Source organism: Diadema antillarum, unplaced genomic scaffold (assembly GCF_040938485.1).
Source record: "Diadema antillarum isolate AM-2024a unplaced genomic scaffold, OU_Dant_1.0 scf00000027, whole genome shotgun sequence".
Taxonomy (NCBI): domain Eukaryota; kingdom Metazoa; phylum Echinodermata; class Echinoidea; order Diadematoida; family Diadematidae; genus Diadema; species Diadema antillarum.
This window is the reverse complement of record NW_027270916.1, coordinates 2,765,519-2,784,611: the sequence shown is the minus strand read 5'-3', so window position 1 is coordinate 2,784,611 and position 19,093 is coordinate 2,765,519. Positions and strand designations below refer to the sequence as shown.

The 19,093-nt window shown below is 39.7% G+C and overlaps 1 protein-coding gene across 1 annotated transcript; it reads right to left on the bottom strand.

Moving 5' to 3' along the window:
- Positions 1–209: 209 nt before the first annotated feature.
- On the bottom strand, positions 210–18,547 carry LOC139735258 (prokineticin receptor 2-like). The gene is made up of 2 exons (XM_071646017.1): positions 18,084–18,547; positions 210–1,020 (listed from the first exon to the last, which is right to left on the bottom strand). The coding sequence occupies exons 1-2, from the start codon at positions 18,545–18,547 to the stop codon at positions 210–212; spliced, it is 1,275 nt and encodes a 424-aa protein (XP_071502118.1).
- Positions 18,548–19,093: the final 546 nt, after the last annotated feature.

Below are 19,093 nucleotides of genomic sequence, written 5' to 3'. Positions count from 1 at the left end.
CATGCCTCTCGAGAAGATGGTTGAACTTACAATAACAATAATCCCCGACGCTCCCAGTACATTATGTTCAGCAGCATAAGTTTGCGTATATCATTATTATCCGTATCTTTTGTTTTGTACAGACCACATGGATCTATGATCGTTATCGCTGTATGATGCCAGATAGATTGTAATGAGGGCTTCCTAAGAATCTTCCCGAGGAAAACGTGCTAACATCTTGGATCGTGAATTGGTCCGGACAGCGAGCTAGACTGGGCTGAGGGTTGTTGGTTTAAGTTGATGGTCAGGCGGGTTGGGATGCTTGTTGACGTGGTGCGCAGTTGACTGGATCGAACCGAACTGCGCAGACAATGGGAGCTGGTCCGCCTCGACAGCGGGTGCCAGTAGCGCACCGTGGATTTATCCTTGGGTTTGAGGCGCCGGCAGGAGTCTGGGATCTGCAGAACGTACTTCCTCACATTGGCGTTGAAGACCACGTAGATGAGAGTGTTGAACATACTGTTACTCATGGCGAGCGCCTCTACGAGGTAGAACACGGTGAGGATGATGGCGTGATGAGACTCCTGGTACGTGGGAAAGATGATGTCGCGGCAGATGGCGAGCACGTGGTATGGCGCCCAGCACAGCGCAAACAGGGCCACCACGATGATCAGCAGGCGGATCGTCCGCCGCTTTGACGTCTCGGCAGCGATCTCCTGCTGCGCGGTCACGTGACCCCCCGGCACGCGTCGAAACCAGAGTTTGCGCGCGATGAGGAAGTACGCCACCGACATGATGGTGAGCGGGATGAGGAACTCGCCGATGACGAGGACAAGAGCGTAGCACTTCCTGGCGCTACTGTCCTGCCAATTCTCCCCGCATTGCATGAGGGCGACGTGATTGCTGTAGTAGAGGTGCGTGGACGAGTAGAGCGCCGTGGGAATCACGATGGCCAGCGAGAAGAGCCAGATGAAGCAGAGCACGAAACATGCCCTGTAAGTCGTCATTCGCGGCTTCAGGGGATGCATGATTATGATGTATCTGCAGAGCATCAAATAAACATCACAACAACGAATTTAAATGTTAATTCGAAAGAATGCATAATTCGGGGAGGGGGGGGGGGGCTCTGTATATTCCTTTAAGTGATAACATTCTTGATAACTAATCGCTTGTAGCCGATTGATAATTTGCCCTTCATCGACGTCAACATAATATACAAATCATTTAGTGTTTGAGTAGTAGCACCATTACTAAAAAAAAAGAAAAAAAATGATGGGCATTCATACTTGGGTGGCATGCAGGCCCATAGTGATATGTTGTACATGCCTATGGTTTCTTTTCAAGGCTACTACTCGAACGTTTAATTGGATAATCGCCGTTAATGTATACGTCGATGAAGGGCATTTTGTCAATCAGATGAAATCAAAACAACTCGATGCAAGAATGCAAGAATGCAAGACTGTTTATGTCATATGTACATGTTTCCACTCTTTTTTAAACATCATCGAATTAGCACGTACTGTATCACCCGTATAGTTTGAAACGCCTTTTGGCTACAATGATAATATATCGTTTGCCAGGTAAACATGGAGAGAAATGGCATTCTAACAGAATGAATTCCCAACGATGAAAAAGAAAGTATCTGGCGTCATTATTTATTATCCCTTCTCTTCCCAGAACTGAATGCGTGGAGAACGATCAGCTCCTTTATTCTATAACTGTTTTGCACTCGATCATCCCAAACAGGGTTAATTTGACATTCTTTACGGACCGTTTCTGGATAGCAAGACGAGAGGACGGCTTTTCTATTATGACGTACATCAATGTGCAGCTGCCGTCATGACGGTATGAGATGTTGATCGGACATATTTCTCGTGACATGCAAAGGATTTTTTTTTTCTAGGAATTCGATCGAGTCGTACTGACAAAATAAGGCTATTAGACATCTGTCGTGATGGACTACCTAATAAAGTGAAATCAAAGAAAGGGGAAAACGATGGAAAGGAAGTTGGAAAGAACAGAACGAAAAGCTGGGAAGAGAGAAAGACGGAGAGAATGGGAAATATGTGGCAGAAATGTTAGTAAGGAGAAAACGAGAAAATAATTTACGAAGTGAAGTGAAGGACTGATAGCAGCTTTCTTGGTCTTCCTTAAAGGGGTATTCCAGACGATTTTCATAATTTCACATCATGTAGTACATAAATCGACAACTCCATGTATAGATTTGTGGAATTTATTGTGGTTCTTGAGCAGAGAAACAATACTTTGAAAAACCTCAAACAAATTACACTGAACAAGGATGATGACATAGGAGGTTCACATATTTCAGAAATGTAGCAGTGTAATTCTATTACAATACCGCTTGCTTGCGATTTCACCTGTGTATAATCTATGCATGCCTTCTTCTTTTGTTCTGCTTCCTTGAGCCCCAATTCATGCATTCTTATGGTGACTCTGCCATGTCATCATCCTTGTTCATTGCAATTTGTTCTAAATTTTGGAAATATTCTAATTCTTCATCCCAATTCTCACAAATTCTGAAACTCTGTCCTCAGTATAACTAATTTATAGTTGTTCAAATGTAAAAATCTGAAAACCATCCGGAGGTCTCCTTTAATGTTTCGTGAGAAAAAAAAAACACCAACCCGGCCAAATGTGAGTTATTTTGATGTATCCTTGTCAGCTTCTTACATTCTCGCTAAGATCGATACGTTGACTGACACACACACACACACACACACACACACACACACATGCACACACACACACAAAGACACATAGACACACACACACGGACACACACACACATACACACTTACACTCATTGTACTCGCCAAATCTTTTGATTGTTACTCTCTCAAGTACTGCTATGAATAAGAATGTATATCGAAGCCGATAAGGTGTCGGCAATGATTTTTAGTTCATCTCTTCGATGAAATTTATAGTGTACAGCCCCCCCCCCCCCCACACACACACACGCACAAACAGACAAGAGTAGATGAACATATAAAGTACAAACGTTTAACGATTCTCACGGAGCAGGCAAAGATTGAAAAAAAAATGCGTTGTCATTTGTCATCCAATCACCACTCGAAGTGCGCTGGAATATTACGTTCTCATTTTTTTTTTCTGGAGGTACCAGGTGCCTAGAAAAGCAAGATAACAGAGTATCTGCTGCAAGCAAGCAAAGCTGCAAAACGTGGCTTTTTGAATGGTAGATTCGGTTACTCTTTGACTCATAATATATTTTCAATAAAGTGAATTTGTTGCAAGCAGTAACATAGACACACCATGCTAGACTGAAAGGGGAAAAAGATGACGATCAGACTTACGGATCGAAGTTACCAAATGGTGTCTGACATTTAGTGCGATAAGATGGGAAATTCATCGTTCAGCGTGCCGTCGCGCAGCAAAGCTAACGAGAAGGAGGTGATAGTGGAGGAAGACTTTACTACGTGTCAGGTATAATTCAGAGCAGAATCAAATACAGACCGGAAGACGACGCGAGGCAGAAATTGGAAAGACAGAAAACGGAAAAGTGTCCAAGAAACGATGTGAGAAATACATACAGCACCACGAAGAGAGAAGATGAGAGATGGCATCGGATGAGATGGAAAGAAGTAATACGAGAGAGGAAGAGAGACAGCGAAATACAAAGAGAGCGAGAGAGACAACTAGTTGAAAAAATAAAGAGAGAAAGAGGGAGAGAATTGCCGAATGTCTTAATGTATAGTCAACAAGGCCGCAAAATATCGAAGATTGATATGGTTATTTGCGAATGGCATATACAGTTCATTGCCGCCATCTGTAGTATCAAGAACAAGTACATTTCCGCTTTTCCAAAGAATGCCGCGTAGTAGGATTCTCATCAAGAGGGTGCGTTGTCATCAAATCACTAACACTTTTGTGATGCATTTCTAAAAAGCCAAAAGGGGATTGACGGGAGCATTATGATAGACAAACAAACAAACGTACAATAAGACACTCTTATTTTTGCGGAGTCAAAAAATGTGACGTCAATGCCGATAGTCACAATATTGACACTGTCCGAGTTGAATTTTACTAAGCAGAAATAAGAGTGCATTAGACTATAGTGTTTGTTAGATTCAGACAACCTTTGCACATTTCAAAGCTGATACTGTTTTTATGGAATACCCATACGCAAACTGTGCATGAAACTTATACTGAGCAGTTTATGGTTTAACGTTTGATTTTTTTTTCCGGAGATTTCCTTGATTAGGAGAGTTTGTAGGCCCTATTTATCTTTTCCATGATAGTGCGAAAAACTCTGTTATGAAATCCAATAAGTCCTATCGAAGATGAGGTTCGTAATTTCTCGAATAATGTCGCTTTCACTTGAAATCAGTAGTCGCATTTGTATTCGTAACAACGTGTGCTGTGTATAGATGAGACTTCTGTGGCATCATATGCCTAGGCAGAATCTAAGTTAGATGGGAAAGTGTGGTTCAGTAGTGTAGCTCACGGGCACTCGATCTTAAGGACCATGGTTCTATTATAGTCCACTACCCGTGGTCAGAGTTAATATACACGGTATATACTGTATCTTCTCCTTCGAAGAAGACTAAGGGGCATTGATCACGTGACTGTTTGCTTAGAAAAACTCAATTCATTCCTTCACAACCACGTATGGTATAAATTCATAGTTGACCACCATACGGCTACATTTCCTTGATTAGGAGAGTTTGTAGGCCCTATTTATCTTTTCCATGATAGTGCGAAAAACTCTGTTATGAAATCCAATAAGTCCTATCGAAGATGAGGTTCGTAATTTCTCGAATAATGTCGCTTTCACTTGAAATCAGTAGTCGCATTTGTATTCGTAACAACGTGTGCTGTGTATAGATGAGACTTCTGTGGCATCATATGCCTAGGCAGAATCTAAGTTAGATGGGAAAGTGTGGTTCAGTAGTGTAGCTCACGGGCACTCGATCTTAAGGACCATGGTTCTATTATAGTCCACTACCCGTGGTCAGAGTTAATATACACGGTATATACTGTATCTTCTCCTTCGAAGAAGACTCAGGGGCATTGATCACGTGACTGTTTGCTTAGAAAAACTCAATTCATTCCTTCACAACCACGTATGGTATAAATTCATAGTTGACCACCATACGGCTACAAAGTGTGTGTGCTACTAAAAAGCATGAAGATAAAAGCCGAGCTAAATCAGGTCGTTTTCTACATAAAGAATGGCCTTGGGGGCAACTCAGCTGTCGCCTCACTATTACCATTGATTTGTAGCTGGGTCACTCAACTTTGTTTCTACTAGCAGACTAGAGGGAAGTAGAAAAAAAAACATACCACGTAGATTCGCCGATTTCAGTGACATGCTAAATAAAAATTGTGTCTTGCTATTGAGACTGATGTTCTTTTGTGTATGGGGGGGGGGGGGTACACGCCCGATCGTGTCTTGCGGCGTCCAAGTTTTCAGACGGCATAAGCTAAAAGTAACCACAATAGCCTTCCGCCAATTATGTGATTTCACATTGCTTGAACATTTCGGCGGACGTATAAAACTTGTGTTCGGGCGAGGAAGGGGGTAACGAGTGGGAAGTGATTCAAAGTGACTTTTATTGTTCGATACATTGATAGTGTTAGGAATGTACTTTTTTGACGCTGAGTAAAGTACAGTTTAAACCGAACATTTGAGCAGGCATTTAAGGTATAGATTAGCGAAGCACGCCAAACAATACTATGGCGTCACATCAGGGTAATTCTACACTTAAACAAACAAACAAACAAACACACAAACAAACAAACAACAACAACGGCAACGACTTTTAAGCATACGGTTGATGATAATCGTAGCAATATTCAGCAGGATGAGGCCAAACGGGAGCCATTTTGTCTTGAATGGGCCATCCTTTAAAGAGAGCTCCCCGTCCAATATCCTGTTGTCCACTTTGTTTTAAGCGGGACATGTCAGTAATATCAACGGATAGCACCATAAGTGTCAGAGAAAGAGCGGAGGAAATTATTGCGTGTGTGTGTGTGTATGTGTGTATGTGTGTGTGTGTGTGTGTGTGTGTGTGTGTGTGTGTATGTGTGCGTGTGCGTGTGCGTGTGTGTGTGTGTGTGTGTGTGTGTGCTAGAAAGGGAAATAGAGAAAATGAAAGCGAGAGAAAGAAAGAGAAGTGTAAGAGACAAGTGACGATGGGAAGTACAAAGGAAGTTTAAACTAGATGGACCGCGTCGTTTTGGTATATCTCCTTGAGTATTTCTTTTTTGTTCACATTGTTTGTTTGCTTTTATGTATAGTATTCCCACCTTTCTAGAGCTTCGCAATCGAAAGGGAAAGAAATCGAAAAGGACAGTGGGAAAAGAGGAGGTGGAGGAAAAGTAAAACAAGACACAAAAAAGTCTAAAAGACAAGTGGAAAGGGGGACACAAAATAACCTTGTTTGAATCTGGGAAGGAGAAAAGAGGATTAATCTTTACGTTTCACCGAAAGGAGGGCATCAAGAAGTGAAAATGCCTGGATATATAAGAAGAAGAAGAAAAAAAAAACCCCAGATGAATGAAAAGAAAGAAAGGTATAACAAAGAGACAGGAACAAGAAGCACGAGAGTTACCGAACGACCATGTGACAGATTGCACACCGGTATTGATGGGAGGGAGGTTCCTCCAGGAGGCGCATGCAAAGTTGCAAAACAACACAATTACAGTGATTTACAGCGGGGGAGCTTGTCCTTATTACCACTTTAATTTCCTGCGTGTTGTTCCCGCCCGATTCGAACACCTCCATGATAGCATTGATTAGAGCAACTCGGATCGCTGGTCGTCAATGGGTCCTTGAGGTTTGCTGACGATGGGACCATTCGTCTCGTCGTCCCTATCACTCGCCCTTTTCATATCGACACAAAAGGGCGGAAACCATTCGGGAAACCGCGCAGCTTGAGAAACCACGAACACCCGTCTGAACCTCTGACAACATCATCCTCGGAAAGGTCCCGCCTTGGACGAACAATAAATGTCATGCAAAACACACCACCAGGTCTTAAATAATTATTAAAGAAAGCAGAATCACATAAAATTGTCCTAAAACGGTAATTATTTTACTGTAATAATCACGCGCACCTTCATCTTACTAATAGATAGGATACTACAATAGACATGATATATTTATCAGCATGATCAAGGGGGCTTAAAATAAAGAACATCCAAAGAATGTTTTTTTAATCTACACCTAGGTATTATACAACCAATCTCCCTCCTGCCTCTTGCAAGATCAGTTTTCGTGCAAACTAAACTGATATGATCCCTTCTCGATATTAAGACTAAAATGTAAGCCCGTAGAGTCACGATCACATCTAAAATGGAACCCCGTGAGAAATAATCTGCTTTTTAAAGTTTGCACCGAGCAGTTCCTCCCAAGACGGCAGAACTAATAGGTTTTACGCGATCCCATTGAATTTCCGGCACTTTGCGTGGGTGCTTGAGTTAACGAAGACTATCGCTATCGCAATCGCTATCGCAGACTATCGCTATCACAATGAGTAATATGTTTTCCTCGCGGGCAAATCCTATGTTCTGTTTGGTTCGTTGTGTTCAATCACTAAAAGTAAGACTGAAATGTGAAAGGAAAGTATTCGTTCCATCACAACGTAAATCCTCTAGGGATTCAGGTACAAATTTTCAAAGAAATGTCGCGATTGAAATGCCAAACATCTTATTTCTTCAAGAATAATAAGGCATATTGATATCAAGAGGAGAATGCTTTGCTTGAAGTTACTTTATAACGTCAACAGTCAGTTACCCCCAAAAAGTTGTACCATCAGAAAAAATACATAGATATATAAACATATACATACATATATATATATACGTATATATATATATATATATATATATATATATATATATATATATATATATATATATATATACATATATATGCATTTTTGTCAAGACTCCTGAAGAAGGCGTAGGATGCCGAAAATTTGAGTCGAATAAACTCATGCTTTATTGGCCATAAATGCATTACCAGTCTGTTTCTTCATTTCTTCGTGGAGCCAATATGTGAAATCTCAACATGTTTATAATATTATGACATATATATATATATATATTCATTGCAGTCATTCATTAGATTTGTTAAATTAAAAGAATTATTCGGACACGAGCTAATATAATTCTTCTCTTCTCGGGGGGGGGGGGTAGCCAGGGAAAAGATATGTATGTTGAACACTGCATCCCGTGAGGTGGTATAGCAGGAAAGACCGAATTGCCTTCTGGTAGTTATATAGGAAATAATTCGCGTGAAGCATACAGAGTATGGACTGACATAGGGTTATCATTTTCTCGCAGACAGTATGTACGTGGTGGGATCTTAACATTCGCTCGACAAGCATGCAGTTACACTGTGGATGGGTTGTCTCCACGCTTTGTTTCTGGAAATCCGATACGCTTTCTATTTAGAGAGAGTGTAAAGGCAAAATGGGGAAAGACGGAAACGTGGACACAGAGAACTGCAAAAACTTACATAACAAACCTAAAAATGGAATAGCAAAAGGAAGCAGAGATCGAGCGTGATAGGCTCTTGCATATGATAAAAGATAGAATCAGGAAAGAGAGAAAGCAAGAAGAAGGAATAAAAAACAATTGAGGAAAATACAGGAAAAGAAAGCAAAGAGATGGTGGGACTATTGAACTGTGGAGATAGATTGGGAGGGGTGGGGAGGGGGGGGGGCAAGAAAAGAATCGGCTCGAAGGAAACTTGTGATGGACTGTCATCATTTTCGTTTCAAGAGTGAAATCCGAGCCGAGCTTCTCTGATGAATATACATGCTTCCGAGGAGTTGGCGGTGAGGTCTACAATAGGCTTGTCGCCCTGTCGAAAATAGGACGTCTAGTTTGTTCCGATTGGACTTAAAATCAAAGGCACCATCCCTCGGGGGATTTCCGTTGCTCTTTTCTATCTTAATCATGTATGCCGCCGGTAAGTAGTGGTGTCATATTTTTTAATGCCGCCGCTAAACTTGCGACCAACCAACGAAGTCTTAGCAAAAGCTCTTCTGCGTGTCATCTGACTAGCAATGGTGTCAATTTCACCACGATAAACAGGGCGCGAGAGATTGAATACAACAAAGACACTGAGTCGTATCCAGCACCGACTACATACAGGAGAAACATGATTCTGGACCATAATGCTTAGCTATCGGTTATCAAAAACCTACGAATAGAAATCCTTTTTATGTACCTATTTAACTCCTTACTAGGTTGGCTTGTAAAAGGTTTGTACTGAGAATTGAGAACGATAGTGATGATAGGGAAAAAAGAAAATAAGATAAATTATGTCTACCTAAAAATGATACCATAGACAAACCAAGAGAGAAAGATACAGATACATACTGATAAAATCAAAGAGACAGACACTGACAAGACAAAAAAAAAAGATACAAAAAGAGGAAAACAAGACCTGCAAAAAAGAAAATGAAAGAGAGCTTTCTCTTCCAAAATATCCAAATATTTACCAGTGACTGTAACAGAAAAATAAGAAGATAAAAGAAGATTTATAGGAAACGCAATGGTTAATTTAGATAAGATAAAATTGGCCACAAAATAAAAGACTAACAACAATGTCCATTATGTAATGTTTCACAGGTCCGTTTGTAAAAGAACAAAAAAAAAAACCCAACAACGGCGCAATGACATGTAATGGCTGACGATTTAGAGAAAAATAGGTATACTACGAGTGTAGAAGAGAAGGACAACGACAGGAGACATTGAAAAAAACTTGCAGGATCATCTGGCAGGTATACGATATTCTGAAATTTGTACACTTTGTACAGGGATCACGAGGATCGTAGTCAATGCGTTAATGGAAGAACAGAAACTTTCGATGGATTTTTTTGTTATATATAACTTGTGCAAATCTGCTCATGCAAGTAAGCAATGGATACGTGGAAGGAGGTTGCCTGGATTTCCATCGCTTTCTATTTCATTCGCAAGTTAAGACAACCAGTAAAATACCACACTCTCTAAGGACAATTTAATCCAGAGTGAATTCTCCTTCGTCTCTCGTCCACTGGTCGTCTGCGCCTGTGGATAAAACTCTACTAGGGTGGCGGAGCAGACGATGAAGACGTGAACAAACGATTATACAGCCGTATTCATTTCTTCCCGCTCTTACGATCGGATTGATTTCCGCCAAATGTATCCATCCAAAATTCGATCTCAATGGCAGATGATCGTCTAAGCGACTTTTACATTTATCCCCCGCAAAGGTCACGGGATCGAATTCGAAGCAAATCACTCGACGTCAGTGCCGCCGGTTCGGCAAGAAATAAATCCCAGGCCGTTAGGAGAGCAGCTACGCAGTGAATGCAACTAAAGTAATTGACTTACATTTTACGGGAATGTAAATGTGATTCAAACTCGTTCTAGAACCTACTGGGCGTGAAAAAAAAAGAACCTCACTAGAATCACATCCCAGAAAAATATACCAGTGTATACTGATAGACAATATACCATGTTTATATGAATCAATGACTCCACATTCTTTGCTCTCTGTTTTTTTTCCTCATGAAAGCTACACGTGACAGCCACACGGTTTCAACGATATCCACAAGAGACCTGCTCAATCAAGCAACAATGACTATTTCCAACCGTGTAATCTAGCAATAAACGTTTATGAAGTAAATGATCTTATCAATACTTTATCATCATAAGATATCTATGCTTCAAAATATCCATTTCATGAGCCTCTGTCAAAACAACATTCCAGACATATTTCAAATTCTTGAAAGATTTTCTTTTTTAGGAATCATTCACCAGAATAGATAGTGTCGGACGCCGTGTCAGAAGCTGATATACTTTCCGACACATCATCCCCTTTGTGCTATCTCGTCACTTTGAGGGCCAAACCAGTGACGCTCATAATAATCAAGATCGCGTGACATTCGACCTGCCACTGAAATCACCACCAGCAAGGTAAGGCATAAATCGTTTTCAAATATGACAATTGTTGCGCTTTTCTCGTGTCACGTGAAGCTAATTTTTGTTTTTCACCGAGAAAAAAGCGGACTATCAGATAGTGTTTATCTTTAATTGGCCGTATCCTTCGGTAGCTGACGCCTATTTCTTTCTCGTTGAGGCATGGATTTCACTCTCACGCGCGGGGATGGAAAATGCGACCAATGTAAGCAAAGCTTATCGCATTACCCCCCCCCCCCCTCCTTCCCCTCCGTCAAAGCTGAAAATGGAAATGTATATAGCCTTGAACGCCACAGGGCTGACATGACGAAAGTTTTCAAGTGCGCCAAAACGACACAACTGCTCGCGGCTTGAATGAATAAAAAAGAGGGGAAAACTGTTGGAAGGGAGTAAAGTAATAACGCCGGGCGAGAGGTTGACGAAAACAGGCTAAGGTGACCTATAAATGAATCAGTTAGATTGTTTTGAAGGTAACGTTAGCTGTGATGGTACCATTTTCTTATCGCTCCTTGTTTAATACTTTTGTATTTTAATACCGGAGAGCAAGAACGAAGAAGAAGAAAAAAAAAAAAGAAGCAATATATCATGGCGGGGAAAAAACTAAATATCCGAAGTTTGAATGACACTGAATGCAGGCTCTTCCGATGCCATTATCAGTGATTATTTCTTTTGACGCCAACTTTAAATGAATACCTCTTGATATGGCGGATTTTTTTCTTGCCACTGTGAAACTTTGCTATGTAATCGTGATGATTTCAATGTAATCGTGATGATTTCACCAAAATGCATGATAAGAAACATTGGGTATTAATAATCATTGTGACGAGGCAAAATCCGTCTGTAGATTTGTAGATTTGTAGATATTCAAAGATAGACTGGTAGAACCATTTTTGAAAGTCGATTAGTCTCGTCAAAATAATTAAGGGTGGTTTGATATCAGTTAAATCAATATTAGTTTGCCTATCATTACATCTCATTTATATAACTCTTGATATGATAATTATGTGTTATTTATGGTGGAAATATATACAATCACTGTTTGTGTGTGGGTTGGGTTTTTTTTTGAGAAGCGGATGACAGAAAACAATTATCGGATTGCATTGTACCATATTGAAAACATTTGAATTTATGTTGACTAACCAAGGAGTCCATGTTACCTATAAGGTAAGTTCATATGAAAAGGCAGCATTGCTGAGTATTGGCGAGTCACAGACAGTAAGACGGGAAAGGGAAGATTGCAGAAAGGGGTGCTCTTGGTGCAGAGGAGGTAGACAAAGTATTATAATGGTAATGACACAAGTTATGTCATAACATAGCAAACTAACTTCTGCTACTGTGAAATTATATATATACATGTATACACACACACACACACACACACACACACACATATATATATATATATATATATATATATATATCTAATTTTTTGAGCGATTCGCTCTTTCTTAAGTGAGAAGTTGAGAAAGAGCGAATCGTTCGAAAATTTGTATGCCGAAATAAACTGTTGGTGATTACGACATGAACTTGGTGTCATTTATGTTTTTGATGTTATTATTACACCAACACGTGGACAATTTACTCTCTCTCTCTCTCTCTATATATATATATCTATATATATATCAATACTGTATATATATAATATATATATTAATTAATTTATTTACATATGTATATGATACTGTATATAACTGACACATGACTACTTTTCATCAGCAGTTTTGTACGTTCTATATAAGCCTAGGAAATAATGTAGTTGCAGAGCATAAGATTTACAATGTAATTTAGATAAGACTTTTCGTTATTCAGAATGCATGACATTGTTTAAAGCATCACAATGTTGAATATGCTTTTCGTTAGTTATTCTTTTAATAAATGTAACTCGCCTTATCGAAACTAAGTTCTAAGCCTAACTGCACATGGTTGTTTCGTACAAAAATAACGTGTTGCATTGATTTCCGTGAAATATACTGTGAGTTTGAATTAAATGGATTCTGTATACAGCGCAGATACTATAACAAAGAGGGAGAGATAAGAATCCCTACAATCTCTCGTTTATTATTATTCATGCGATTGGCAGTTTAGGAATAACCTGTCAATGTGAAGAGTTTGTTTGCAAAAACCGATAAGTCCATGTTTGCCAAATGGAGATATTTGCGATTAAAGGTCAAGAAAAAGTAAAGAGAATAATAAGAAAATTTTTGCTTCTTTTGACCATAACTTCAAAAATGTACCTTTATATGTAGTGACCAATATATCATCTAAAAGGTTTTTTGTACTTTATGACAGAGACCGTACTTCAAAATCTTCAAAAATGGACTTATCGGTTTTTGCGAACAAACTCATCATGTTTTCCTACATGAAGAAACGATTAAGGATCAAAGGTATTGAAAGTGCCATGAAAACGCCAGCAATTAAAGAGCAAATCATTGAGAAAAAAAAATCGATCAGTCTCTACAATTTTAGGACAAGTAGATTTCCTGGTATAGTTGACAACCGCAGTCTTGGCTATCGCAATCATATAACATATTTTGCAAAGCTTTACATTATGAGATGTGTGGCAGCAAGGTTTACATCGATTGCTATGCAAAATATTTAAAAGTCACTTGATCGTGTGATTCTTTGAGATACTGCGACTCTGAAATCTGATCGTATTTTTGATCATATTCTCTGTACATCAAAAGCGTATCCGAGCTGATGAAAGATTGTGAAAACTTTGACACCGCTAAGAGTCGAGAAATCTTTGTGAAAGCCTGTCAGAAATTAAGACACGTGGTAATGGTTGTAGATAGCGGCTGTTACAGCTGGATATTTCAAGTTTCTACGTGATTATGTCCCCGTAGTACGCTTCCGTCATACCATATGAAGTTAGCACACCTCTTTGGAAATTTGGTGAATTCTTTTAAGCTTTGCTGATGGTGGAACACAACATTACAATAATTCCTACAGGTGCAACAAGTGGTTTGGTGTTTGTTTGTTTGTTTGTTTGTTTGTTTGTTTGTTTGTTTGTTTGTTTGTTTGTTTGTTTGTTTTTCAAAGCCGGTACAACTGTTGCACTCATGACGTAAGGAACGCCTGTGATATGCTCTCTTACCAGTCAAGCGTGCTGCTCTTTTAAACGCGTCATGTATGTTTGTGGCCTGTTCTAGCACCTCACCATGCATGACTGTCAAGTTATTCTCGAATATGGATCTCGAAACGATATCAGCTCGCCTTTCATTCACAACAAGCCCTGCATACTTTACACATTCTCATAAATGCGCCCTGCGGGGCACATTCACAAATCTGAATTTATATACTCTGTATCAGTAGTCGGAAAAACTGTCCCCGCAGAGGCACGGACCAAATATCAGCATATTTATGCATACTCGGCAAACATAGCTATCATGCGATAGCACCACGCACACACACACACACACACATACAAAGAGTGAAACGTATGCGGTGATAAGATCATACGATCATAGACAGTTCCCTATAAGGTTAACAGTCTTCTGTTCCGCGTTCCCATTATGTCCGTTCGCTTTTGACCTTGTATGAAACTTCATTAGAAAAAAAATGATTTGGCTTTAACGATTAAACAAACGTTCTGAGATCACGCAAAAAATAGTAGAATCGACTTTCATGTAAATGTATATAAATATATATATATATATATATATATATATATATATTATATATTCTTGTCTCTTTTTCTGTTTATGTATTTTTTATGTATTCATTTTTTATCCAAGTTTTGGGAGAGTGAGTCAAAACCTATGAATTTGCAAGCCGTCTTCAGTCCAGGATGCAAAAAGTCACACGAATACCTCACTTGCCAGCAGATACGTTTTGTGTCCTCTTTGGACCTTCCAGTTGGCATGCAATGTTAAAAATTTTATTCTCAGCCGATATCAACGACTATTATATCCCGTCTGAACAGACCATAGAGCTCTGGATAGCTAGCCTCCGGAGGACACTCGGAGAATATTGTTGCCTCGTGTTTCTTAAGACACAATACTTTGGACAGCCACCTTCCGGGTAGCCTCCGGAGTTCCTCGGTGCATATTTACCCTAAAATGCTATAGACCATCCAGGGTAGACTCGGGGTAGCGTCTGATATGCACCAACGTAGGCTGTATTTTACGACACTCTCAAGGTAAATCTTACCCGGCGAAGCCAAACGAAGTCACCTTGACCGGAAATTTTGTTGCGCGCGCTGTCTGCTATTAGTCGAACGGTATATCCACCTTCGTGTTCTAGTCTGTCGCTGATTTTATGACTGATTTCTTCATTGGATTAATGAGATCTTTAAGAGATGAGCAATAAACTGCATTCAATTAACGTAAAGTTTAATTTCTTCCAGAAGAATACAGAAATTCGAACATGTTTGTAGATGATGTCTGTACTAGTAGTTCGCATGTATGCTGTGATATAGTGTCTATGATAAGCATTTCCCGAGTACTAGTAACGAATTGGCCTGAGACGGCTCGGTGTGCTATGGTACACGGGAAAGAATTTTGAGCAATGCCTGCTAAGACTGTGCACTCATCGTTCACCCAATCTTTTGCAAATTATTCTTTTTTTTTCAGTTCACTAGTTTGTTTATTTCCATCATCAAAAAAGAAAAAGAGAACGTGATTCAAAGCGGTATAAGTTGTCGATTTGTCTTTCATTCGTCTGATAAGGGCAGTTTTTTTTTTCAAATACAATATAAAGTACATTGTATATGCAAATGATGTCATAAAAAGAAACAATGCACTTTGTCATGGCAACAAAAAAGGAAAGTAATCATAACGATGGAAAACAGTGCTCCACTAAAAAGCCAAGCTTGTAAGACGTGGAACACTGAGGATTATTTGAAGATGTTACCCTTTGTTTCACCTCCGGAGAATGCCAGGAGAATATCCGAGTAAAGTCCGCTAAGACAGGGTATTAGACAACCAAAGACCAACAGAAGATCGTACGAAAAGTAGGAAAAAAACAACAACCACTGAATCCCCAACTTGTGTGCTAACTTTTGCGATGTGAACGTTCTGCCAGCATTGAGATTTTTGTGTTTTATACCATCTGGTTTGACATGAAACCTCAAAGTTCTCTCGTGTATTCACTCTATGGATTTGTATCACATCATTTATCAATACTTTTCGAAACACGTTAGAACAAGGGTGTGACAGTAAAGATCTCCAGTCCTTCATTATCTTTGATATAATCCCATGCACACAATCCAAACGTCATGATTTGTTTTTCTCAGTTGTACATGAAAGAAGTGTATTAAAGCAAAATCAATCTTCTTAGAATTGCCTCCAAGAAACAGATATGCAGCGTAAATCAAATTAAAAAAAACAACAGTTGTATATAAATTACGCTTTGCTCTGTTTTATGACTCAGTATCAGCCCCGTGAGCAATTTAGATAAAATTTTAATCGAAAAGGCTAGAAGTCATTTGTACCAGTTGCAGCTATAGCTTCGCATCAACCTTCTTGATAGACATGATAGGTCACGCCTTGCACATTCGGCAACAACAACAGAGTTTGCCGCTGATATGTCCTTTTATCTCCTTTTATCTGCACATCTACCAATCATGCCTAATGTAATTCGTACTGAAAAGTGTGGCTGGAAAATTAAACACAGTGACCAGGGAGACAAAGATCAGAGTTTTAGATATTCTGCGATGTTTCAAAGTTTCGTTTTGTTGTCAAGATTTTAGAGTCAGACTTGCGGCTGTCACATGTAATCCTGAAATTCGATTATCGCCAAAGGCGCAGGATAGTTGTGCGTTCAGCAACGCTGGTGGCGCCTTGGTATTTTAGGCGGATGATTTATTTGTCCTAACCTCGTACGAATCAGAAGTTGTTTTTGTTTAGCTTTGTATTGTTTAGTGTGTTTTTTTTCAGAAAAAAGACAAAGTGCAACGCACAATCGGCGTGCGTTTGTAGCGAGAGGGAAATTGCTATAATAGCATCAGAAGAGATACATCGGAGTTGCTTCGGCAAAAGCTGTGCTGGAAAAAGAAAATAAATGGCAAAAATCTGAGAAACAGCCGTAGGGGGTGTCTCTACGATTTCTCTTCCCAATACCAGAGACTGTGAAGGAAGACAGTGTCCGAAATGATAAGTGGCTTTCCCATCCCAAATCTATCCTGCCGAAATGAAAGCAAAAAAAGGCCGCTATAACCCTCCCCCCCCCCCCGCGCATTAATGGTAGATTCGCGTTTCGCGTCAAGGTTGAATGCAATTTTTGATATAACACATAAACCCTCTAAGAAACAAAGTAATCGAAATTCTATGCAAATGTTATTGGTGTCGCAGACACACACTCAAAGTGTTGTGCAGGGCAGAGACTTGAGTATTAAGTAAGCATGAATTTATATTCAACTGGCAAGAAATAATAATAAAAAAAAATCTTGATACCGATATCCTATTGATCCTTTTCAATTTTAAATCAATCAAAATAATTCGTGAATGCAAAAATAAAGGTTAAAGAGACAAGGAGAAAATGTATTTGTCACAATTCTTAATCTCATTCTCTCGTCTCCCAATTTCAAAACAGGGGATGGGGCGTGATCCCTTGTTAATCTCTCAAGTCCGTGAGGAATTTTGTCGCTGAAATTTTCATCTTTTTGTCATCATCAATTTGACGCCGCGGAAGTTCACTTTGTATCTTTTTAACTTTTGCACGTTGGAGAAGGATGAGATGGAACTGACTAAATTCGTGAAATTTGCACAAAATAAGAAATACATTCACGACAGTTTGTCAGCTTGAGGGGTAAAAAAAAAAAACCCACTGTCTTTTTTTTCTTTTTTCCGTAATACTATGTGTGTGTGTGTTTTTTTTTTTTTATACGACTGCACTCTACAAGCTCTGCTTTTTAACAGTCCCCTCCATTTCCAGCAATATTGTGTATGCATTTAGCGACACGAGTTAATCTATGTTGGAAATACCTGTATCTGTGTTACAATGTTATTTCCAGTGGTACTGAAAGAAAGCCTTATTATTTTGTTTGTTGGAAAATTGAACTTGAACACAGCTGTGTTGCCAAACATAATAATTAAGTATGAGAGAAAATAGTAAACAGCAAAAGAAAGATACAGCACCAAACACAGAAGTTTAGTTTGTGGGACTGGAAGGGTCAAAGAAAAATACTCCCTAAAGATTATTATACCCACCTGTCGATTGCAATGGCTAGCAGTGAGTTGATGGACACGTAGAATGACGTAGCTTTCAGGTAACCGACGGTGACGCACATGGCTTGCCCGAACGGCCACGTCTGGTGAACGGAGTAGAAGAAGTTGAAAGGCGCCACCACCGCCGCTACGATGAAGTCTGAAAGGGCCAGGTTGCCAATGAGGAGGTTGGTGGTGGTGCGCATGCGCCGGAAGCGGTAGATGACGCAGCACAGGAGTAAGTTGCCAATACTGCAAACGGGTATCATAAGGGTGTAGCTTATGCCGAGGACGACCTTGGCGGCGGTGTGGACGTGAGGGAAAAGTTGGCCCTCTTCGGGGGGCGACGAGTATACGTATTCGTCGTAGAAGTTGTCGTCGTCGGTGTGGGTGCTGGAGGGGGCCAAATCGGCGTAGACCCCCGTCATGTTGTGGGAGTCCGAACTCGGATCGCCGCGTTCGAACATCGTGGTGATACTGTACGTTCACGCTTTCCCAATGTAGTCAGGTAGATCTCAGTTGCTGTTTTGATCAGCAGTAGACGAATTGTTGTCTGCAAGAACACGTAAGAGCATATAGCAACACAATGAGACCGTGAGAAGAATGTTGCTTTTTTATACTTTCACTGAGACACGCATCTGTGATGTAATGAACATTCATAAAATCCTTTCAGATATGCTCGCCAGCTTATTCACTTGACTGCAAAAAAGTTTTCATGAAAGCCTACTATTGGCAATAATAATAGAAAAAACAACAATGTTAATTCATCCAATGCAAAACAATGAAATAGATTCTTCCATCAAATGTCCATGCGCCATTCTGATCAATTAGTCTAAGCAATCTTATTTTTTCTTTTACATTCCATTGATTGCTTTCCATTATGTCGCATTTGTCACTTTGAAGATGAGTGATGCGTCTAACCAGCTGAGAAAAGGAGAAAAATCATTTCGGAAACGTGCACACCAGGGAATTAAGAACAGGATGATTATTGGACCACGTAATTAGGCGATATT